This window comes from Pecten maximus, chromosome 16 (genome assembly GCF_902652985.1).
Source record: "Pecten maximus chromosome 16, xPecMax1.1, whole genome shotgun sequence".
In the NCBI taxonomy this organism is placed as follows: domain Eukaryota; kingdom Metazoa; phylum Mollusca; class Bivalvia; order Pectinida; family Pectinidae; genus Pecten; species Pecten maximus.
The window spans coordinates 30,368,805-30,395,405 of record NC_047030.1 but is presented as its reverse complement, the minus strand read 5'-3'; the positions used below and the strand labels follow the sequence as shown (position 1 = coordinate 30,395,405).

At 35.5% G+C, this 26,601-nt stretch overlaps 1 protein-coding gene across 1 annotated transcript in view; it reads left to right on the top strand.

Moving 5' to 3' along the window:
• Nucleotides 1-26,601, top strand: part of LOC117345181 (basement membrane-specific heparan sulfate proteoglycan core protein-like) — a 168,047-nt gene that overhangs the window by 55,445 nt on the left and 86,001 nt on the right. The window contains 16 exon segments of the mRNA XM_033908186.1: nt 11,098-11,604; nt 12,162-12,287; nt 12,800-12,919; nt 13,731-13,847; nt 14,470-14,481; nt 20,539-20,652; nt 21,113-21,238; nt 21,462-21,584; nt 22,399-22,523; nt 22,720-22,992; nt 23,473-23,620; nt 24,279-24,383; nt 25,020-25,145; nt 25,485-25,598; nt 25,772-25,879; nt 26,350-26,463. Of these exon segments, the coding sequence (XP_033764077.1) occupies nt 11,098-11,604; nt 12,162-12,287; nt 12,800-12,919; nt 13,731-13,847; nt 14,470-14,481; nt 20,539-20,652; nt 21,113-21,238; nt 21,462-21,584; nt 22,399-22,523; nt 22,720-22,992; nt 23,473-23,620; nt 24,279-24,383; nt 25,020-25,145; nt 25,485-25,598; nt 25,772-25,879; nt 26,350-26,463 (2,358 nt within the window).

The following is a 26,601-nucleotide window of genomic DNA, read 5'->3' as shown; positions in this document are numbered from 1 at the left end:
ACAAATATACTTTCTACCCAAAATTTATAGCTTAATAAAATAAATAAAGGTTGAATAGGAAGATATTGTGATTGGGAATTTTGCAAAACTTATCAACCTTCTTTAAATTGGTTTTTCCCAAAAAAATTGTTTTTGTTTCTGTTAAGTATTCCATCATGATACAAGCACATGGTGTTTATTTCTGAAATTATGCAATGTTGACAGAAACCGAAAGTTACATTTACGAAAACTGACAATATGAACATTCTATTGGAAAAGCTAAAAAATACAGAAAACAAATTTGGTTAAACTGCAGAACCTGCTCCTGGAAAACACTTGTACATTGACCATGGAAATATCTACATGTTTTAGCATAAGTGACTTTTCCTAGTTTAGTGCCATAGACAATTAGGGATAGAATCCTGATAAAGATTTTTAAGTTGGCTGTGTGCAACAGGAATGCTAAACTTCAGCAGCATCATCAACAAACACGATTCCGTGTAATCTATCTCAAGACTGCACCTGATAAACGTCAGTTTGGATTTATCAGAGGACCTCTACTCCAACGGTCCGGATTTCTTGTCTGATAAAGTGAATCGTTTGTCTGGTACAGTATTGTTTCATTATTTACGAGATCTCCGCCTTCTTGATACTCAAGTGGGCGTTAGTGGCGGGTGAGACTTCAGTTTCAAGGATTGTTTATAACATTTTCTTAGGCTTTGTTATAAATATGATGTTGAAGCTTAAACGATTATCTGGAGGACTTCTTGTAATAGTGATTATCTGGAGGACATCTTGTAATAGTGAAGTAGCAGAGTTAATAATGGTGAAGATCTGAAGTAGCATTATGGTAGACTTGTTTTGTGTTTATACGGAATGTTGCATCCTCAAAGTGTCACAAATCCTCTGGTCATTTTCTGTTAATTAGAACTCTTGAAGTTTTTTCTGGCACCTTATTTGACCACTTCAGGTGAATTTTGTGGTCAGTATACTGGTCATTTATGGTCATAATACTGGCCAGTACATACTTCCTCTCTATCCTAATGTTTTGGTCAGCACTAGTGGTCAGTATTGGCCAGTATATACTCAATCCTAATGTTGTGGTCAGTACTAGTGGTCAGTATTGGCCAGTATATACGTCCTCTCTATCCTAATGTTGTGGTCAGTATTGGCCAGTATATACGTCCTCTCTATCCTATAGTTGTGGTCAGTACTAGTGGTCAGAATTGGCCAGTATATACTTCCTCTCTATTCAACTAGGGGAGGGACGACCCTACCACTAGGGGAGGGACGACCCTTCAACTTTGTCTCCATGGGGGGGTATGGCATGGAAATAACACTTTCCGATTCCAACATTTCTACTGAAATACAATCAATCAGATAGATGAATATACATGGGACTGTTTGTTTGAGGTGATTTTTCTTGTATATCTCACCATATATTTTGAGTATTATGAATTACACACTTTTCATATTGAGCTCTAATGAACAGGCCAGTCTCTGTTTATATGAGAACTTCCATGGAGCTATTTTCAGGATTTTGATTTTTTCCCCCAAGAATTTGCCTAAGATGAGCAACAAAGGGTTTATAGACCTTACAAGAATAGGGTGTAGGTAGTGTGTTATATTACAATGATGACAATCAGCCATGCTGGTTTGTATTTTACAACCGACTCTGAATCATACACATGCATTTGATATGGGGCGGATGTTGTCTGGGCAAACACACAAGTTGCAAGCCAGTTACACTTGCTCAAACGGCATGGGAGGCAAACAAAAATCACCATGCGTAAAATTACGATGAATAAATTGAAAAAAAAACCACAACTATCAGTCACCGAGTATTTCAGAAACATTTGATAGGCAGCATGACTTTTCTGATCTGGTGTTATGATGGTGGGATGGAATAACAATGGGCTGATATGATTATGTCTGTGTGCCAGACACCCAACTCTAATCCCTCGATAAGGCCATGATTTAGGGCCACCCTGCCCAGTGTCAGTCGTGACTGGGTCAAACACTTCATCGCCCACCTGGCGAGTCTACCTCCATACAGGTAGGAAGCGCACGATACCTAGATGTCGCGATCGGGTGGCTAAGTTTCCAAGAAGTCTAAATTGAAACCATTTTGGAGGATAAAGATAACATTTATAGATTAAATTGGACAAGAATTTATCAACAGTAAGTTTTGTTTTCTTGACATCCAATCTGATTTGTAGCCATCTCCGTTTAGATACATAACTTTCTTAATTTAAAATCAAATTATAAATGTTTAAAAAAAAAAATTTTAAAGAATGTTTAAGAAAAATATTTCAGGGTAAAGATTTTTCTGATAACTTGGTAATTTCTAGGATTACTGCTGTGAATCATTTCTATACTGTCTGAGTAATGCCCAATTTTAATATATTAAATTAAAAAGTTAGAATTCTTTTTTTCAAAAATCAGAAATACTCGATATGTCGAGATACATTTTCCAGACTGGCAGATTTAAGATATCTCTTGCAAGTATGAATGGAATAATTTCTCAAATTAGTCTTCACTTCAAGTATTTATCAAAGAGATGGGATTCATAAAGATTATACGAGTATCTCTTTAAGATCTTATCAAATTATTCTAACCATGTAGCTATTCTAAAGGATGTCATAGAGAATGAGAGGGAGCAGAGGGTTAACTTTTATTATCAGAGATAGAGAGAGAGTATGCCGCTGTACATTTTCAGACATGCAGACGGGGAATTTGATGACTACATATAGAATTTTTACAGAAAACACCGAAAGATCGGAGTGTATGGCATGTCTGAACTTTACAAGGAGAGCATTCCTGTCATACACCAGGAATGGTTTCCTCAAATCCACTTCCAGTATCAACACAAGCCGAGAGACACTTGTCAGAAAAGGCGGAGAAAAAACGCAGCGTCTTATACCAGGAAATCGGGGATGTAATCTCTATAAACCCAGTCTGCATTTGAACTATTGACCTTTCACTGAATAATTTAGTGAGAAATATCTGCAACATTATACTGTGTATTTCCATAACGTGATGATATAATTCTTTAGCGTAAAGATTATATAGAATGATGAAGGAAAATTTACGAGTCTGGGGGTGAGCTGTTTTACATCTTAAGTATTTGTTGTTTGTCTATTTGTATTCCTGCCATTTTCGCTGTTTTCAAATATTTTCCATCTTTCATTCTGTGATAATGTAATCAAAATTCTAATAAGGCTTATTGGATAATTTAATGGAAAGATTGTATGTTGACATTTTCAATTTGTTTTATAGAATTGAATTAGTTCAGCTTAATTCTGACAGTTTAAATGATAAAATCCTTAAAATATGTTCTAGGAAATCTTTATCTGAACGTGTTTTTGCTGTTGATAGGATATGACTGATATTCAACAAAGTTTTTTAAGTGCTAAGTTGAAATTGACACTGTCTGCATTTTTATGAAAAAATACATGGAATAATATAACCTTCCCAGAATTTGTGGCGAGGATTTCCTTCCATAATGCACACAAATTAGTCTGAGAGGTTTTTGTGACCGGTGGCAGTGACCTGGCTTGTTTGTGAAGTCTGTTTGAGTGAGCTGTTACATTTCGTTTGTGATCCGCCCTTCTCTTACTCCACAGACACCAGTTAACTTAATAATCACGAAAAAGAAAGTGAAATAAATTGTTTACTCTCTTCAAAACTGAACTTTTAAAAAAAATCTGAATACATGTTTTTCATCCTTTTGTGGAAACAAAAAATAAGAAAAAGAAGGTATTTTCCAAAAATGAAAGATTTTTTTTGTGTTAAGTTGACAAATATCACACTTATCAAGCCAACTATGTATTTGTTTGAAGATTTGTTAGCTTTTTCTTTGGAAATCTAAAAAAACTGATTCAAAAGTTCCTTAAGAATGTACCCTATATATGTCTTTCATATTTAGTGCTTAAGAAATAAACATACTATTACAAAATTCTAAATGTTTTATAGAAAAAAGATGATAAAATAACTTTGATGATGTTCTTTGTTTGTATCTTGGTATGCTAACAATGCTTTGAGTCACTTGGCTCTGGGAAATAGCTTACTGGCAACTTAGTATATCTGTGGAAATTCCATCGTCATGACAACACTGTAAAATATCCTCGTTTTCTATGAAATAATACTTCTGAAAGAACTCTTTTATTGCTACTTAGGTGGATGTTTCTAGTAATGTATTTTCCAATGATGAGATTCAGTTCTGGAATGTTATAATAATGTAAAGGTTTGGAAAACCCGTACAGAAATGAGCAGAAAAACAATTACCAACCAGATTCATGGTTTTGTAGTTCGAATGTATTTCAAACTAATGCCAATTCAAAGTGTTTTTGGTTGTCATGGTAAAGTTGCATTGTCTTTGGATTCAAGATGGCTATAATTAGACTAGAATTTTAGTTTTTTTTAGAAAAAAAAAGGTTTGATTTCTGATCGAGCTGGTATGTCAGTTCTGCAATACTGCTGGAGGGGACTGAATACAGATTTGTATATGATTGTTTAAAAATATGAATCTTACAAAGACATTAATAATTCCTAATTAATACACAAATAGACATATCTGGAAATGAGATTGTCAAGATTTCTTGAGAGGCTTTTAAAATAAGAAATATGTTTTTCAAGAACCCTTGCAATATCTGGCACAAAGACATACAAACTGTGGAATCTAATTTTACAAAACATGATGGACTTGAGTTTGGTGCTTACCAAACTGACATTCAGTATTCTAACTGACATCACACATTGGAGAAATTGTTGCTCTAATGGTACGAGTCCTGAAGTGATACATCTCAGATCTTTAGGATTCCATTTACTTTTTCTCACATTTCCTACACAAACATCTGGTAGTGAGGTCATCAAAAACAAGAAAATGGGCTTAAATCTAGCGGAGCTGTTACACCTCGGATATAAATAAATATGTAAATCACGTAACAGGTTACATATGGCTTCCTCAAACCTCACTCCGCTGCCTGGGGGGTGGGGGATGGGGAGATGCTCACTGTAAATTTTAACTCACATGACAGAAGTAAGAGCTAAAGCTGTTGACTCTTTCCTTTTTTCATTCCTTCATTCAGTGACACCTCTGCATAGACCTGTGAATTCTATATTTAGAGACCACTGGTTTCCGCACGGTTAAGATACCACCTCTGTTAACATACCACCTCTGTTAAGATACAACCCATGTCATGAGGTCAACTCTGTTAAGAGACCACCTCTGTTAAGAGACCACCTCTGTTAAGATACCACCTCTGTTAAGAGACCACTTCTGTTAAGATACCACCTCTGTTAAGATACAACCTCTGTTAAGATATAACACATGTCATGAGGTCAACTCTTTTAAGATACCACCTCTGTTAAGAGACCACCTCTGTTAAGAGGCCACCTCTATAATAACACCACAACTCTAGATTAAAGTTTTGTGTCCCAGCATGCAATTTGGCTGTTAGTTCAGTATCTACACTAGAGTTACAATAACAGAAAGATTTATACTGGACTGTATATGTGACAGGTGTATGTGGATAAAACTTGGCATAAACACACTGTTAGGAGGACACTTACATGATCTCGGGGCTGTAACGTTCCCAATGATCCTCTGGAAGATAGGGGCATTTCTATAGGATGTGAGTACTGTGAACTTTAGGTTAAATACGGTAGTAGTTTAATGATGATCAGGGCTAGTGTAGAATCAGTTATACTCATATCAACTGTACATAAGCTGGCCCAGACTAGATATAGGCTCTTAAATGTAATTAATCATAATAATTTCTATTTGAAATATTGTTTTAACAGCTTTCAAATCTAGGCCATGTAAATTGGCCACCTGGACATTAATTTGTCTGAATTTGGTCTTTTCTATTGCTGAGTTTGATTTCTCAGGTTTTTTCCTTGTTAAGAAATATTTTGCATCTCAATGCACTGAAGGACAATAGGTTATTGGAAATGGAAGATTGGTGCCCTATAAGCTGGTGTAACTTAGGGCGATTTGTAAGGGTTGTTTTATACATGGTGTTTACGTAACTTGTAGCTATAATCCTAATGGAAACTACAAGCATATAACAGACACGCTCAGAAGTCTGGTTGATACATCAAAAACATGAAACATTAGTCTGAATAACACAGTCTGCACCAATTACGTGTACATGGATTTAGATTGTTTAAGTTCAGGATGTCTTGATTGAAAAAAGGCGTCTCCGCTGGTGGTATCAGACTCGAAAACAACTGGATCGTCTCCCTTTGATTTGTATTGCAGAGAAAAATTAGCTTTGTTTAGTATGTTGATGCAACTTGATGTAACATTATTTTGTCTGTAAATAAAATTTCAGGGATTGATTTGTTCACAAGATCTCCGCTTCAGAATAAAAGCTACAAACAGATGGTTAAAAATTGATGACTGGTTAATTTTATCAAATATGAATATTTCCATGTAATAAGTTCAGATGCGGATTTTCAAGTTGAATATTAGCTGGCACATTCTAAATCTGTAATTTATAATATCATGATTTTATATCATAGCAGAATTATAAAGTGTTTATATTGGAATATGACTCACACAGAACATTTTAATACGTTAGAGTTTAGAATTACTGTTAATATCAGACTTATAGTAATTTTGTACAAAAGTCCTTTGTATCTCACATAGAAAATCTTTAAAAAAGATAAAGGTCTATTTGTTTTGGAGTTATGAATCACAAGTTAATTTCTGACTTGTCAGCAATATTAGTTGGGACGGAAATCACACGGTGGGGAAAATTTTCGCATGATGTGGTCTCCACGCATTCGATCAAAACAGTGAATGAGAAAAAAAGGTTCGATTTTACAGTGATTGTTTAGTTTACTGATTTTGCGATACCTTTCAGCTGGTCGGGTTGATAATAATAGTTGTGTGGAATTGTATGATTAAACTTTAGATATTTTACATTGTTGAAAAGCATGGCTTTGAAAGGGTTGTAAGATCTTCAAAACATTTCGTAGAAACGTTTAACTTTGATAAATGTACAATGTCTCCATTACAAGGGGACTGGTTGTGAAATGAGAAATTTTTCCTTAATTGGTCCTTCAGTTGAAAATTTAAAAAGAAAAAAAAAAATGATGATGATGATGCCGACGATGATGATGATGATGGTCTGTAATAAGGGACAGTTAATTCACAACCTACAATGGGGAAATGAAATGTAGATTATGTATAGTTATATTGTGGTAGGGGTTCATTCATACAGATATGGGGCTGCGATGGCCGAGTGGTTAAGGTGTACTGACACTTTATCACTAGCCCTCCACCTCTGGGTTGCGAGTTCGAAACCTACGTGGGGCAGTTGCCAGGTACTGACCGTAGGTCGGTGGTTTTTCTCCGGGTACTCTGGCTTTCCTCCACCTCCAAGACCTGGCACATCCTTAAATGACCTTGGCTGTTAATAGGACATTAAACAAAATCAAACCAAAAAATCATTCATACAGTTATAAGTCTGTAAGTGCTAAAATAAAATCACCACTAAAATTGTGTAATCTGCAGTAGTACATTTCCATCAATTGTGCCATATTTTGGCACACCAAGGAAAACCCCTCAATGTAGGGAAGTATCTAGTCAGAAATACTTCCGGGATGTTAATGAACACTGATTTATGAGGACGTTATGTCTTGGGAGGTCAAACTTTCTGTACATATTGTATGTATATTGTGTGTAGGGGTAGGAAGATGGTGACAGTCGTGGGTAGATATAAAGGGATGGGGACAGAGGAGTCCAACTTTCTGTAGGGGTGGGTGGGAGGTTGGTGAGTGTGGTAGGTAGATGTGAAGTGATTGGGACAGAGAGGCCCAACTTTCTGTAGGGGTGGGAGGTTGGTGAGTGTGGACTAGGTAGATGTGAAGTGATTGGGACAGAGGGGTCCAACTTTCTGTAGGGGTGGGAGGTTGGTGGCAATGGTAGGTAGATGTGAAGGATGGGGCCAGAGGGGTCCAACTTTCTGTAGGGGTGGGAGGTTGGTGACAGTGGTAGGTAGATGTGAAGTGTTGGGGACAGAGGGGTCCAACTTTCTGTAGGGGTGGGAGGTTGATGACAGTGGTAGGTAGATGTGAAGGGTTGGGGACAGAGGGGTCCATCTTTCTGTAGGGGTAGGAAGATGGTGACAGTGGTAGGTAGATGTGAAGGGATGGGGGCAGAGGGTTCCAACTTTCTGTAGGGGTGGGAGGTTGGTGACAGTGGTAGGTAGATGTGAAGTGTTGGGGACAGAGGGTGGTGGGTGTGATAAATGAGGGGGATGTGAAGGAGGGAAGGAAGTAGATACTCTGTGAACAGACAGTCATGTCAGGAACAAAGATAGATAGCTAAGGGAGGGTCAGTCTGTCAAGGATCCTGATAAATTACTTGTATGTTAATAGTCGGGAGGATTCAGAGAACCTGACAGTTATGACGGCCAACTGTTACAATACTTGTCAGTGGGGACTAGCGATTAGGAGAGGGGGAGCAGTGGGTTTGTTGTCTCTGTGTCATGATAGATAAAGCTAATTTTATAATTCATTGGGTTTTTACATTGTTGAGTCATAATTCAAAGGTAATGGATATATTTATTATGAGAGAGGTATTTAGGAGATATTAGAGAGATCATCCAAATTTTAAATATAAAAGAAGACTGGATCTGGTATAGCAGAAAAAGGTCCTATGTGTTCATGGAAGCAGTGCGACCATATCTTCTGTCAATGTAGTATGAATAAGAAAATTAAATGTAAATTCTAATAGTTATTTTTAGCACACAAAGAAGAGAGCAGTGTTCTCAGGAAATTATAATATGTAAGGGCTGACATGAATTTTACAACATCTGAGTTCTCGTCAACCTGAGCTCAAACTTAATTAGAGCTCCAATGTAGAACATACCAGGTATTGATGGCTTTGTCTACACATTTAATTGAAAGTTTTCTTCACAGCAAGGGTCGTATGAGAATGTTTAATTAAAAGTTGTGAAGTCATTTACTGGAAATATTTGAGCAGGTTTATTTTATAATCACGCTGTCTTAGGTGAAAGAAAAGTGGCAAGAAGCGCACGTGTTGCTTGTTTTAAATTTCTATATTTCATAAGATAGTTTTCTGATACCTGATATAATGAAGGAAATTTTTTGATGCCTTGAACAAACCAACACCTATTCTGACCTTTTGAACTTCTCACTGAAAATAAACGAGAACTTGTCTGTTACGTAAGTAGAAGAAACACGGCTTCGTTATTACGCCAAAATGGTAGCTAGCTGTGTCATCAGGTCAAGGTCACATGGTATTCACACATTACACTTGAACGGACTCCGGAAGAAGTTCTTAACCATGCTTGTTTTCAATTTAAAAATAAAATGAAAAATGTTTTTTCATTTAAATTTTCACTGTTTCTATGGTAACGACACTTCAGGAATGACATCAATATTGTACTACGACAGGCTTTCTATTGTTTTCATCTGTCTATTTCTTGAATGCTTCGTTATCAATTTTCGGAAGTGTTAAGTTAACAGTTTTTTTTTGCAATTTATGCCAGCACATGCAAAATGCACTAGAAAAGTACTGCTCGAGAAGATTCTGGCTGACGTATGTTATGCATCAAAACATGTGAGATCACTTAGGACTAGGCTGTGTACTAATGTGAATGAGATATAAAAATGGTGTTCTGGTATGTCAATAGCACATTTTTTTCCCCCTAGGGCCTTCTTGATTTTGTGGAATAGCGTGCATACTCTCTGCAACACTTTTCTTTCCCTTGAACTCTTGACAGCCCTTTTCTTTCCCAACCAATTCAAACATGTCATTGATACAGATCAGACTGTTTCATTTGGCAGAGGAGAGGCACTGAGTTGATTCTGTTTTATTTCAAAGCAATGATGTTTTAATTTGTGACTAAGACTTAATGTTCATAAAACTGCTTCTCTGTCTAAATTAGCAAACATTTTTTTTCCTAGCTCTCTAAGTCTCGGAGTTTCTGGTTCTTATAACAAAATCACCGACTTAAATCAGCTGTTTTTACAGACACCTGCAGGAAAAGATTTAGGAGATAAAAAGTGTTAGTTTTCAAATGTGAAATAGCTTGTTAGGGCTAGATGAGGCTTATGTCAATTTTGTGTTGATTAAACTAACGGGATCCTTGTTTATACAATAATGTACATTTTAACATTTAATAAACAGTTGTAATTAAGATGAAAAAATGAAAAAGAATATTAAAATTGTCTGATGAGATGAGGGATTTTTTACCTGGCGCAGGTGTTAGAATGTCTTCATACAACCACGGGAATATTGTCTGTTTTACAATTACATAAAGGAATTTATTACATATCTTTTTACTACCAAGGTAATTTGTTTTCTGTTCATTCTTTATCAATTATCTGTCAACAACAAAAATGGAACTTATTTCCTCAAAAGCTGTCGACATAACATTGCTTATATCTATCAGAGTATCTTGTTATTTTAGGCCAGAGGGCCATTTCACATCAAATGGCTAAAAGTAGGGTATGGAGTTATTGCAGAAGGTTATAGAATTTATTGCCATTTTTTTTCTTTTTTTTACATAATTATAGAAAATATGGGTGAGCTTATTACCAGACAGGGCTTATAGCTGGATAAATATAGTATGCTTTATTTGGTAAAAAGTTAAAAGACCGACCAAATTTTTACGGTCCTTAGTAAGGTCCAGATCAGATGAGTGCTGGTGGCATTTAATTAGTTAAAATGATCTGTGTTGAGTTTGGAGGACCTGGGTTTAAATCACGGTATAGCATGAGGTCTCTCTTGTTTGGATGATGTTAGTTGAATCATTTTCACGTAATATTAAGGACAGAATGGGAATATATTATACGGGTTGAGGGCTGGGGGACTTATTACCAGTGGCCAGATAACTCAATTAGAGGTTAAAGGTCAAATGTTGGCTTCATTACTTTTATCTCCTGATACAGGTGGACATACACTGGCCATATTTTTATATGTTCAACCCGGATACATACATCCTAATGGCCCTTATATTTACCCAACTTAGAGTTTCCAAAACATTTTGCAATTGTGGAAACATCATATATATGTAAAGAAATCTGTAGGCTTTATTTATTAATTTACATATTTACTTTCTGCCCTTGTTTTTACAGATGGCCGTGCCTGTCCCGATTATGCCGGCCGAGATGCAAGTTCTCTGCCTCGCTCAGGTGACAACCGTGCTAACCTCCTCATCAACAACGAGTTTTTCTGCCGTGGGTACGTAGTCGGCTGGAACTATTACAGAATTGTACCACGATATGTCGGTTATGCTGCCGTGTGGCGACAGATTTCCCCAGAGGAGTTCATCCTGGTCGGACAGACAGAGCTTCCTGTTGCTCCCGTTGGCAACCACAGTGTAGCAGCAAATCCACCAATTGCTGTAGAAAAGGGCGACTTCATTGGTATTTTTTACCCACGAGCTGCTGAGGAGGGCGTAGTGGCTAGTGCCAGGGCTGGTGACGTGACTGCAGAGGAGCTTTACCAGAATTACTATGCTACGTTCTACCAGGAGGATGTGGAAACTGGGTCTATTTTTAGCTTGGAAAGGGTGCCGTACGAGGATATTGGAGCAACGTTTGCTATCAGAGCTCTCATGGACTACACTGGAGTTTCACAGGGTAATAATCCTAAAGTAGCGTTTCATATATTTGTCAGATTTCTTCAGTTTTGTTAAAGACTTCTTGATATTATAGTACATGTAACAGAGGTTCAGTTAAACAAGTTTGACATCAATCCAGACAACTCATCCTATTTTCAAACAGCTCTTTCCCACTTCCAGTTACCAGTGTCTAATGCTATTGTCTTAATATCCAGCCATTGTTGTAGGAGATAAGTGATATATCCAGCCATTGTTTGAGGGGATAAGTGATATATCCAGCCATTGTTTTAAGGGATAAGTTATATATCCAGCCATTGTTTGAGGGGATAAGTGATATATCCAGCCATTGTTTGAGGGGATAAGTGATATATCCAGCCATTGTTTTAGGGGATAAGTGACATATCCAGCCATTGTTTTAGGGGATAAGTGATTATGGAAGAATGATGAAATTTTCCATTTGTCTGAATCTCATAATTTTTTTCTCAAATTTTCACTGTATGTCAATGTGGGGAAGTAATTATAACTAACACATACAGCTGGATTAAGTTATTACAAAACATCTGTCTGACTTTACAGGGTCGGATTCAGTGTTGACCTGTAAGCCTGACCAGTATACCTGTGAGGATGGAGAATGTGTGGACGGCCGGTACAGATGTGATGGCCAATACGACTGTTTCGACCAGTCCGATGAGAAGGGATGTGGTACGTCCTGTTTCTGTAGTCCAAAATTCATCGTGATATGGTTTACTGAACACTGTCCTTAAAAAATTCAATGAATCTTTACTTTTGCAAAAATATACTAGTAATTATTCAAGTGCAATCCCAAACACCTTTTCTTAAAGTATTTGTATTCACAAGCTGTCATTTAATGTTTCCTCATTTTACAATCAACTCTTTGTAAAAAATGTGGAAACAAAAATCCCTCAAAATTTATTTGCTCATTCATGATATAAATATGCATTCTATATTGTGGCCATGAACCCTTAATTAATTTGAAGATCATATGGTAAGGAAAAGATTTAAAAAAGAAATTATACCAGGCTCTAAAATAAACAAAATATATGTATGTGTGACTTATTAGGAATTAAAAATACATGACGAAATTTTTTTTAAAAAAGATGGTTTCTTTAGTGAGAAATTTGTAGGTGAAAAAGAATTATTTTCCATCAAATTAAATATGATGTATAATATGTGACTTTGATTGGCTGTTGTAGCTCCAGTGACGTGTAATGAGGGGGAGGTGAAGTGTCGATCCACCCCTCAATGTATCCCACAAGCCTTCCTATGTAACAGTCAGGAAGACTGCTCCGACGGCAGTGACGAGGAGGATTGTCGTAAGAACCTTTACAATATTTCCACGATTCATGGAATAATTTTAATCCGGTTTCTTAGTGATATGACGACAAAATTTAAACACTTAAAGCTAGTCTCCTAAAACATTCTAACTTTTGTGAATGAAAAAAAAAGTTTGGAATTAAACAGTAAAATTTTCATGAAAATTAAGAAAAAGATTTGAATATTCAGATGCCACTTTCTGATACAAATTGATTCAAGAAGAAAAATTCTCATTCAACAATTTTTTACCATTATTCTTACTACATGTATATATATCTGATTTCGTTGTTGACATAATTGTTTTAATCTTTATTCAGGAGACTAATTTTACCTGCATTGTATATTTTTTGTCTTCATTGTTGTTTTTTTTTATCTAAATAATAATAACGTTATTGGAATTTTCCAGTTTTACTTGGCTTGTGAAGTTCTGCATGTTGCTTCTCTTTTTACTTCTTCAATTCTATCTGGACATGCGAATTTTCAATATTTTTCTAAGCTTTAAGTTTTCTGCATAAGTAATAATTTTGTCTTAATTTCAGGATTTACCTGTAAGTAAACCAGATAACATTTCCATCCTTCTCAATTTCCCATAAATAAGCATGTTGCGTTGATTTGAAAATAATTCATATTAAATCTCGTAACATGAAATTGCATTGAAAACTGTTAAACTAATGAACTATCACATTTCATGAATTCATTGGAAAACATTTTCCCATACATTTCGGAGTTTGTTGATGTGTTGTGTGGCCAAGGGTTTTTAGTGACGAGACATCGTCGGCTAGTTTAAGCGTTTTCGCGTTTTCCCTACAGCTGTAGTGCCGTGTACGGACCAACAGTTCCAGTGTAGCAGTGGGCAGTGTATCGACAAGAACCTTAGGTGTGACTCTGTGTCGGATTGTTCCGACGGAACAGACGAATTAGCCTGTCGTAAGTGTCCAGTGAAAACATTCCTTCTATACCATGCCTGGGTGTATCGCGTTTTATCCACTGCAGATTAGTTTTGTTTATGTTTGGGTGTTGAGATTGACAACTTGAACCTGTTTGAAACACATCTGATGAAACTACCCATGTTATAAATCCATTACATGAATATGATGTATTCAGACATTGAATGTAATGCTTAAACCTCAGAATTTTTTTTTTAATTTGATTTGTGAGTTAAAATAGTGTTTTTAGAATTGAAATAGGTAGAATGTAAATTGGACTGATTGGAAGTTTATGTTCAAACTAAGCAGACCTACTGCTATTCACTAGAACAAAATCTTCTGTCTTATAGGGCTTTCGCAATAATTTTTGGCACACCAACTGGATCAATATTTAATACAAATTTTGGGCATGTGCACAAAAAATATTGTCATTAGTCAGTGAATTTGTTCAAAGCTGTTTGAATATTCTTCTATGTAATTTAAATGAATATTTCAGTACTTTTTTCTGTCTTTCACAAGAAATGAATGTTTCTATATTTTTCTGTCCTAAAGAATCATTTTTCTTTTTCCTTCCCATGGAATAAGGCTTGATAATTCTTTGTCTCCAATCTTTCTTTCTGCAGCAACCAGTTCAGGTTTGTGACCTTTTGTGACCTTAAATGACCTTTAGTGACCTTGTCATGATACTATGAACGGCTTTCCAACCCTCTATCTTAGCTGTATGTGCTAACCATATGATGACCTCTCTCCGAAATATATTTGGTACTATTTAACCCGTTCAACCCTAAGAAACTTTAGTGGACTCTTCCATAGAATCATCATTTGAAGTCCAATATGGTCAGTAGGGGTCAAAGGGTTAAATATATGCTAGTGATAGATTATTTGAAATAATTAATATTAATTCTGCATTCCTTATCTGTAAAGCCATTATGCAAACATAAGAATCTCATATTGAGTGGCATTATATAGAGGTTTACTAGAGAGATTTTACTGTTTAAACTGAAGGTCACTATATAGAAGTTTACTAAAGAGGTTCTACTGTATATACATTGATAAGGGGTGTCATCTAGAGTCTATATATTGATAAGGGGCGTTATATAGATGTTCTACTGTATATATTGATAAGGGTGTTATTTAGATGTTCTACTGTATATATTGATAAGGGGCGTTGTATAGAGGCACTACTGTATATATTGATAAGGGGCGTTGTATAGAGGTACTACTGTATATATTGATCAGGGGCGCTATATAGAGGCACTACTGTATATATTGATAAGGGGCGTTATATAGAGGTACTACTGTATATATTGATAAGGGGCGTTATATAGAGGTTCTACTGTATATATTGATAAGGGGCGTTATATAGATGTTCTACTGTATATATTGATAAGGGGCGTTATATAGATGTTCTACTGTATATATTGATAAGGGGCGTTATATAGAGGTACTACTGTATATATTGATAAGGGGCATTGTATAGAGGTTCTACTGTATATATTGATAAGGGGCGTTATATAGAGGCACTACTGTATATATTGATAAGGGGCGTTATATAGAGGCACTACTGTATATATTGATAAGGGGCGTTATATAGAGGCACTACTGTATATATTGATAAGGGGCGTTATATAGAGGCACTACTGTATATATTGATAAGGGGCGTTATATAGAGGCACTACTGTATATATTGATAAGGGGCGTTATATAGAGGTTCTACTGTATATATTGATAAGGGGCGTTATATAGAGGCACTACTGTATATATTGATAAGGGGCGTTATATAGAGGCACTACTGTATATATTGATAAGGGGCGTTATATAGAGGCACTACTGTATATATTGATAAGGGGCGTTATATAGAGGCACTACTGTATATATTGATAAGGGCGTTATATAGAACGTTTACTGTAGTACGAGTTCATTTAAAAACCAAGTCAAGTGTCTCTATTTCTGTGGCCCAGATTAATATAGGAGAGAAGCTAAGGCTTATTGTTGCTGGTTACAAAGTTATGTACATTTTGGAAGGAAAAGAATATGTTTAGCACACAGTTGAGGTAGGAAGGTTGGAGGATCCGTAAACAACAGCTGTGACTGTCATTAGGCTAGTGAATGTCATATGTGCAGTGTCGTTGTATGGAGATACAGTGTCCTTGTATGGAGATATTGTATCATGTCTTGTACTGCTAGAAATCTTGTCAAGTCGGAATAAATTCCTGCAAGAATCCTGTATAATGCAACAAGAATCCAGAAACCAAAATCCCAATTATACACAGCTAGAACCCTCTAATATATATGTATAGTGCATTTTTAGTGGTCTTCTTCCTGTAAATACTGTATCTATACTCAGCCAGCATCCTGTAATTATATGAACAGCTTTTTGATATTTATTTAATATACTATATTCATGAACATTGGTATGAGATATCTCTACAATTATTCCCGTGGAATTCGCTTTACTTTACCTGCATGTCCTGAACCTTATCCACAAGCGTTTCCATATAAACTATGATTGTTATTTATGTAATAAGATACCTCTTTTAAAAGAAACTTATATTTATAGCGGTAAATTTTCAGAAATAATATATCAAAAATATTTTAAAAGAAATTTTACCATTTTAGGACAAAACATGTTATTTCTTAAAAATAAATAAAAGATGTTTTGATAGCCAATCGGAAAACTCAGAAACTCATTGTGTAGTTTAATCTTTACCGTGAATTGAACATTCTTGATATTTCAAACTGTACTGATAGATTTTCTGATAGCTTGCACACTCTGCCTGACTTCACCTATACTGTGGAATACAAACGATAGCTTAATGAGACGTTCATTCTGGTCTAAAAATATATTTTAACGTGACACCAGACATGTTAGATAAATGATGCTTATGAAAGCAAACAATTTTTCAATATCGAATGTATATTTTAAGAGGTAAATAATACTTTTGATATATGTTCTTGTTGATAATTTTCACAAAAATTCATTGATAAAATGGAACTGATTTGAAGATTTATTTAATCTTTCGTGGTATGCTGTACACTAAATAATCGCGATTTGTCTGATGTGGCTCGTAGGTGTGGTAAATAAAACAGTTAATGCATTTGTTGTTATTTACTGAAGCAGATTCCGTTTCATGTTTTCCCATCCCAAACTCTTAAACTCTGTGACTGTACTGTTCTTGCAATATCTCTATCATTTCAAGCTATCAATCTTGAAATATAATGTTTTTGTCAACTGCATGTTTTGTACAAATCGTCATGTGTTGTAAACAATATCTGAAGATTTGGAGGAAAGTAAACAAAGATAGATAATGGAGAGAAAGATGAAGCCAAGTTTCCAGACTTAATGTAAATAAAACATACAGACTGCATTTTATACATAATGTACATATCAAACTTGTTTTTATTTTGATATGTTTTGTAAATATGTTTATTTGTTTAAGTGTTGTGATATGTGGCTTTGATCAGTAATTGGAGACAGTATAAGATTAGATCAGAGATTTGTGATCTGATCTGACATGCACATTCTTTTTTGTGAGCTCTAGCTAGCTGTTTTGAGTTTTAGTAACATTCTTTGAAGTATGACCATGTGATGAATGTTTCAGCAGACAGAACCAGACTAGAAATGTAGCATGGCTGATTGTCATCATACATGCATGATATGTATCTAAGAAATAGATTTCCTCTTTACAGGAATTGGATAAAATTTTGAGGTGAAACAGTATCCATGTGTTGGTGAATCCTAATTGTGCCACTAATTTGTTTAATTTTTGTGAAAAAAACAGCAGTGTGAATGCTGTTATGGATGTGTGAGGGATTAATGATTGACCGATCAAAATTAGACTGCTTAAATGATTCACTATGATTCAATTTTAATAGTTCAGACAGTAAGAGTCAAATGCAGATCAGTCAAAAAGAATGAAATATTTATCCAATCAAAATCTGCTGTTTATTAGCCAATCATAATCAAATACAGATCAACCATTTATCCAATCAAAATCGGCTGTTTATTAGCCAATCACAATCAAATACAGATCAACCAATCAGAAACATACATATAGATCAGTCACAGAGCATCAGATTAAAATTAACCTACCGAAAGTGAATATGTTGTCGAACCTCAAAGATTGTAATCTAGTTTCTGTTGAAATTTTCTAGCATATGTTAAGAAATATTTTTCAAGGTGAGTGATCAATCGGATTTGTTTATGCATAGTGTCGGTACCATGCAAGCCGACAGAGTTTCGATGCGAGATGGGCCAATGTATAGATGAAGCTCTCCGATGTGATGGAACCAATGATTGTCCGGATACCACTGATGAATTGGACTGTCGTAAGTCACATGATAGTCACATGATTGCCAGATACCACAGCTTGAAGAAGGATGGCTACACTTGCTGACTAGAACCTGCTATGCTTTGTTGGATTATAAAATTCCGTCACACTCGCCTCGGAAACTATATCTGCACATCGATTGGAAACTCACAGATATGTCTACCATGATACTAAATGGAACATGAATCACCAGAGTTCTGATTGGACACTTTGCAACTGCTTACACATCATAAATGTGTTTATGTATCGCCTTGTCTGATTGGAAGATTTCCTATGCTTGCTGATATGGAAAATACATTGCATTATCTGATTGGATAATTGCATTTGCTTGCTGTTATGAATTATATTATGCTATTATCTTAACTCGACAAATGCATTTGGCTAAGTCATAATGTTTAATTACTTGATGGTTGGAAATGTATTTTGCTTTTTTCTGATTGGATAGTTTAAAAACTTTGCAAATGAAAGTTCATGGCATTGAGATAACGCTTATTAGCCTGCTTGGCAATATGAAAACATTTTGTATACATGTATATATATATATATAAGTTCCTTAAACAGGGTTAGATTTTGAAATAAACTTTGTTTCAATCATAATTCATCATTAAGTTCATAACAACACACAGTACAGTATGAAAGGATAGGATCCAGGAACAAGTTGTATTAACTTAAGTAAATTCGTTTCCTGGAGGGTTAGATTTTGAAACAGTGTCGTATAATCAGTGGGACATATGCATTGTTACATTACTGATTTAGATGAACTGAAGAAAGAGTAAGAAAATGCAGTAAGAAACCAAGATTGCATTACTAATTGTCAGTGGAGAAACTTATCATTTAAACAATTCTTTCACGATGAAGTCTGGGAAGTGTACTGATATTTTGCTTGTCTGCTGGTCCAGTTTCTGCAGAAACTCTCTTGTCCATTGCATCTAGCTTTTCTTGGAAACGGAAACTTGGTTGGCTGTCTTACGTCTTTACTCGTGCCTGTCTTGCAATGCTCGCTGATTGGATTTTGAGAGTTATTGCCCCTTTTCCTGTTGCTATTTACTGTCGTGTTCTTGGGATAACTTGTGTCTCATTTCTAATCATTTTGTAAACTGGTTGGATCATTATAATTATGTCTATATATAAACATATTTACATTTTGTAGACTTTTTTTTTTTCATTTTTTTTTTTTTTTTTCATTTTTTTTTTGAGGGGGGGCATGCATACATTCAGATATTCGGATTTCCACTGAGGATATTATTTGGGTTTCTAAAGGTGATAAATGTAAACTTTTTTTTGTACACAGGGAGATTTTTAAACAAACTGGTACAAAAAATCAGCACGAAAACATATTACACCATCAGCTTAGAAAGAGGATATAAATCTACACAGAACTGTTCAGTATCTTAATGTTTATATAATAACCTTACTGCCAATGTATATGAACCTTGTATGTATATATTGATTAAAACTATATCTATTAATATTTTGTTTGTGCAAGTATTTTTGATGCACACTTATAAATATATTCCATGTCAATGCATGTCCATCCATGTTCTCTATTCATGAATCATCTTTTTATTGTAGAAGTATTCTTTCGTCCAATGTTTTTATCTGTTACGGAATACAAAATATGACTTATGAGAAATGTTTAACATTTCTACTAGTTGTACTGTAGTTTAAAAGTTCATCAAATGAATATCATTTTGCTTTTATTAACTTTAAGACTGAATAAACAATATTTATTTTCGAAATAAATTGATTCTAAACAGTGTCAATGATATATCATAAAGGAAAAAATTGTGTTTTTTGTGTGTGATCAAATTGTCAGGTTCAAATTTTGTACATTTTTGTATTTGTGCAGATATGATTCTCTGTGCAATATTGATAAGAAATCTTCTTCAGAATCGATTTTGTCAACTTGATTTTGTGTGAAATATTGTCAGTTGCTATACAATGTAGTAGTATCTGTTAATGCTACATGTATATTTATAGATACTGCTAAACAAAGGATTTTACTTGTTTGTTTCTTATGCTCTTCAACTTCCAAAAGAACAAATCCAATACAGTAAAAAGTTAGATATGTATTTTATATTACTAGTAGCAGTACTTAATGTTTGATTGATTCAACACTGGGCAAAGCTATTTTAAAATGCCTGAAGTCAAAACTAGACTTGATCAATAGGTTTTACACAATTTTTTCAGTTTCTGATCACTCTTCCGGCTTTTATTACTATAATGTTATTTTGTAGGCTGTGACATCAGAAAAAAAAAAATAAATTTAAAAAAAAAACGCATTTATATTCATTCTTAGTGCTACCGATGTTTATCTGTGAATAACCTGTGTATTACCTGTGCGTACCTGTATATTTTCAGCTTCCTGCGAGACTAACGAGTTTAAGTGTAAGAACGGCCAGTGTGTTGCTAAGGAATACAAATGTGATGGTTACCAAGACTGTAACGACAACTCGGACGAGACTGATTGTGTCGGTGAGTTACCTCCCTTTCCTTTCCCCACCCTAACTCTTGACAGGTCATAAGAACTATTTTACAAACTCCCTGCCTAATCTAAGTTAATGTCTGTATAATTTTCTAACAAGTTTCCTCCCCTCCTTATCCCTTTTCTGATATAAAGTCTGCAAAAACTTGATTATAAAAAAGAGTTGTCTCCCTTTTCATTTCTAATATCTAGACCGTTTTATCATCGTCTAAATGCTTGAATCTGTTGTTTCAGAATTGTTCATTTATGAAAATTGGTAGACTTCGTGGTCTTATGTCACAGCTTGTGTTAATGTCCCTGTAGATTTAAGCCTGAAATGTTTTACATTAATTTGACAAACCATTTTGCCTGCAGAAACGAGAAGGCCTCATGCAGGTCTGTGACAAATACTGTCTGATAAATTTTTGTTCTTGTGACCTCAAATGATCAACGTTTTGTGCCTTGTTACAGCCGAAGTGTTCTGTCCAGAGGGTCAGCATAAATGTGACGACAACAGCTGTGTAAAACGTGACGCTTTGTGTGATGGTATTGTAGACTGTGCGGACCAATCGGACGAAACACCTGAAAAATGCGGAAGTTCGTAAATTCTTGTTTTCCCGTGTATTTTATAAATACGTCTTTTTGCAGACATGTCGTGCTTAAAAAGATTTGAAAATCAAAGATATGCTTGTTTTTATTGTGAAAAGAATAAGTTTACTTTCTTATATATAAAATGTAATTACAATATGCCAACTTGCTGCCCAAAATTAGCTTCCCCTAGCCATCCCCAGCCTAATTTTCATGCCGTTTGTATTTTCAGCCCCAACTTGTCCTGGCGCGGATGAGTTTGAGTGCTCCAGTGGCGAGTGTGTATCCTCTTCCTCTCTTTGTAACAGAATCCGTGACTGTGCTGACGGTTCTGATGAAAGTGTCACCATATGTGGTAGGTAAAATATGTACAACAACTCTGAACACATACCCAAATAACTACTTCTCTATAGTGAATACCTGTCTAAATACATCACCTCTGTATAGTGAACACCTCTCTAAATACACCACCTCTGTATAGTGAACACCTCTCTAAATACACCACCTCTGTATAGTGAATACCTCTCTAAATACACCACCTCTGTATAGTGAACACCTCTCTAAATACACCACCTCTGTATAGTGAACACCTCTCTAAATAACCACCTCTGTATAGTGAATACCTCTCTAAATACACCACCTGTATAGTGAACACCTCTCTAAATACACCACCTCTGTATAGTGAACACCTGTCTAAATAACCACCTCTGTATAGTGAACACCTCTCTAAATAACCACCTATGTATAGTGAACACCTCTCTAAATACACCACCTCTGTATAGTGTACACCTCTCTAAATACACCACCTCTGTATAGTGAATACCTGTCTAAATAACCACCTATGTATAGTGAACACCTCTCTAAATAACCACCTCTGTATAGTGAACACCTGTCTAAATACACCACCTGTCTAAAGTAAACACCTGTCTATATACACATTATCTGTGGATAACGACCACTTGTCTTAATATATCGCCTGTCCATAGTGGTCACCTGTCCCAATACACCACTTGTCTATAAGGAACGCCTGTCTATCTATAGAGGGAGTTGAGCTTTGCTGGCAGGGGCAGTTAACTCCAGTGAAATGCGTTACAAAATTATCATCTTGTTTATGCGATGTTAGGTGTTGGAGTCAGAGTTTTCTTATTTTCATTTGTTAAATATTGTAGGGCCTCTTGTCACCATTTCTTCCCTCCGTCCATCTGTGACTGTTCAAGAGGGAGATCGAGTTGAACTGGAATGCGTTGCCGATGGTAACGTTGCAGTTGAACTGACCTGGACGAGGCCTTTGGGGGTAACGTATCACAGTTATGTTACACATAGTGTTATATGATAAGTTTGAGGTGATCCCAAAATCAACGACGTAAAAAAAATATAGAAAGTCGTATAAAAACGGATGTTTCTGACAGAGGTCATTATTGTATGTGTGATCGAATATACTTTACTTTTGTATTCTTGAATTAAAATTTTTTTCTCTCTCACTTTTTCAGGAAATGTCAAGTGTTGCACAGATTCAGAATGGCCTGTTGACAATTCCATTTGTCTCCATGTTGGATGCTGGAGGCTATCTCTGTAGCGCTGTCAATGTCACGGGAATTACTCCCGCATCCACGACAATTAATGTTGATCCACAGTTTCCAGATTTTACTGTCACTCTGACCATCCGACAGAGTCAACTCATTCTAAATGAGGGTGAGACAGCTGTTTTTGACTGTTCATCGTCAGATACGAGCTTCCCGATTGTCTGGACCCGGGGAAGTCAGGTGAGTTCTCCGTGCTGGGAGGTTATGAGCATTGTACGTGAATGTACCTGCATGCTGTTTTGTGTTCTTTGATCGGCAAATACTGTAAATGTGGAAATTTACGTGAGGGGAAAATTTATGCTAATTACGCGGAGTCCTTTTGATCGCGAAAATTTCCCCCACATATTTTATTTTGATATCAATTTGCATAATCTCGAACTACAAACGAAGGTGGATCGATCGTGTAAATTACCTCAACATGTATAGTTTACATATCAAAATCACGAAATTAATCCCCCGCGAAAATAACCATGTTTACAGTAATTGAGATGATGCAAATATGGTTGGTGTAACACACAATTTATATCTGTATTTGTCTGACAATAACCCCACATCAAGAGATCAGCCTGCCCATTTAGAGTTTAACCCGGTTGATCCTTGTCTTTAACTTTGCCATCCATTATGTATGTAACCTATACAATTTGGCCCTTTCCTACGTAGGACTTGCCCGCTAAGGCCATTGTCCAGGGCGGTAGACTGACCATCCCAGCAGTGACCGTTGAAGATGCCGACTCGTACATTTGTGGAATCGGAGAAGTCATGGACATCGGCATCCAAGAGGCAACAGCCGAACTTCTTGTTACGCCAGGTAATTATAAATATACTCTCCAAACCATCGTACACAGGTAATTATAAATATACTCTCCAAACCATTGTACACAGGTAATTATAAATATACTCTCCAAACCATCGTACACAGCTAATTATAAATATACTCTCCAAACCATCGTACACTGGTAGTTCATTTCCCGAAGATATAAAAAAAACTGTAGATGAAATGTAAGATAAGTTGACAATTTCATTAAAAATTTCCACTTCCATTCCACGAAGCCTTTAATGAAAAATGAAAAGGTATTGAATAGGAACATGCTTGTAATCTTCAACTAGAACCTTTTGTTTCATTAAAGTCATAAAATTTTACCCAGCTAATTTAAAGGGGTTTGATGAATGAATTGTTGAAAATTTTATTTCATTTGAGTATAATAATTCTACAGGAATGCTGATTAACTTCATTTGCTTAAATCATTCTTATTTGAAAGTCATATCGTGTGTTTCCTACCAAATTAAAAGGTGCTAATTTTTTTACAACTATTACTTAACAACACCATGTCCATACAAAGATGTGATTGGTGTTGAGGAATCTTTGCTGTAATTCAGTAATTCCTTAACTTGTAAAGAACTTTCCTGACACTGGGACCTCTGTGTTCAATATTAATGATATCCTTTACAACCTTGTGATGTTCCAGCTTGTCCCCCGGACAACTTCCGCTGCAGTATTGGAACGTGTATCTCCAGTATCTACAGATGTGACGGCTTCAGTGACTGTAGTGATAACTCGGATGAAATCAATTGTGAGTACGAATGTATTAAACATTCTTCATGTTCACTGTAAAACATTTTATAAGTTGGGGGGGGGGGATAATAGTATAATCACCTTTGTTTGTGTTGATATGTCCCGTCGCATTCTGAATCAACATCATACTTTAAGAACCCCACAACATCTGTGATTTGTATTCACATCAGTGTATCATAGCATCAAGTCTAAACCAGATCACATTCTGTTGGTCACATAGTTCAAAGGTCAAAAGTGGTCACTTCAACTTTGACCCATTCTATATTGGATACATTGTTGTATAGGAGAGAGGAATTCAATGTCTTGCATCATAGCATCAAGTCTACACCAGATCACGTTCGTGTAGCCATAGGTCAAGGGTAAAAGATCACTTAACCTTTGACCCCCTTCTACATGGGACAAATTGTTGCATAGCAGAGGGGAATTTAATGTCTTACAGACATTTTCTAGTTTAAGGTACAAATTGTCCTGTTCTTACCAAAAACTTTAAAAGTAAAAACTTACAATATACCAGATACTATGTATCATGAAGCAATCTAGATCTATATATTCCTTGCTTATTGACGGTGAACCAGTTCAACATTTCATCTGATCTTCATGGCCTTGTAACATGTCTACAACATCTTATTTTAAGGTCGTGAGGGAGGTTGTCCAGCAGGACAGTATCTATGTAATGATGGCAGCTGTGTTGAAGCCAATCAGTGTGACGGCGTACGCGAGTGTCCAGACAGCTCCGACGAGTTCCCTGTAAAGTGTGGTGGTATGTGAACTGTTGGTATACTGTGTATATATCCACTGTTACAGAATGAAAGTTTGTCTGTTAAACAAATTACAGGTATTTTAAATGCTGTGCTCTTTGTACAATTTGTTTAGTGTATTGTTATATCTGCTGTGATTCAGAAAAATAAACAAACAATACTAAATAAATAAGCAATAACAAAATAATATAATAAATAAGAAATAAGCTAGATAATCTGATAAATAAGCAATAAGCAAAATAATCTATAAACAAAAAATTAATGAATGAAAAAAGGAATTTGATTTTGAAATATGATATTGAAATTAAAAATAAAAATTAAATGAGACCTGTTCTTCATAGGTTGTGGTAGCAATGAATTTATGTGCCGGGATGGACAGAGATGTATCCAGTCCGTACAAGTGTGTGACCGCCGGCCAGACTGTTATGACCAGTCCGACGAACACTCTAACTGCAGTACGTATTTATTAGTTCCATAGTCGTGAAGGTCACTGTTACTATTTTAAGCTGGGGTCGGTAGGGGACATGTATTTCTTTAGCAATACTCTCAGAATGCTTGTATCAAATTCTCACTGTTTGAAATAGTGACTTTATATAAGTTGTGAAGTATTTCATCTTCTGGGTTACAGCCTGTCAAGCCGGAGAGTTTACGTGCGCTGATCGATCCTGTATCCCCGATGATCTCAAGTGTGACAGTGAGCGTGACTGCCCGGATGGCTCAGATGAAATCAACTGTCGTGAGTATAAATATTTCTATATATAAAGATATTATAATGACATAATATAGCTATGTAAAATAAATTTTGTCTTTTCCATTAAAATGAATGTTGAATTTGTCTTTACCATTAAATTGAATGATGAATTTGTCTTTACCATTAAAATAATATTGAATTTGTCTGTACCATTAATAAATGTATTCTGGAGACAATGTGTAAAATTTGGTAGTTACAGTTCTTTTGACAAAATATAAACAATATACCATTTCAGTAAGTACAAGCTAATTGAGATCCTTAACATATAAACAAATAAGATGTTTTAAAAAAAAATTAAAAATAGTCTTAAAAACTGAGGTCCCATGAAATGTTTGTGTATTTTGCTTTAAAACTACCATGATCTTGGATGACATGTTTAAAGGCCATGATCATTTGGTTTCCTCTATATTCAGAGATCCTGTGTCTATACCAATATTTGGTTTTGTTTTGTACAGCCCTGTGTCCAACTGATGAATTCACTTGTGCCAATGAGATCCAGTGTCTGGACCGGAGACTTGTGTGTGATGGCTATGCAGACTGTGACGATCGATCAGACGAAGCTAGTTGCCGTAAGTCAACTTAGTAAAACAACAAAATCTGTCAAATCTGCCACTTTGATGTCATCCAGTTTCTATTGCAAATTAGTAAATAAAAATCCAGTGCGTAATATACCGTAAATTAAGTCTGAAATCAGAAGTATATGTATC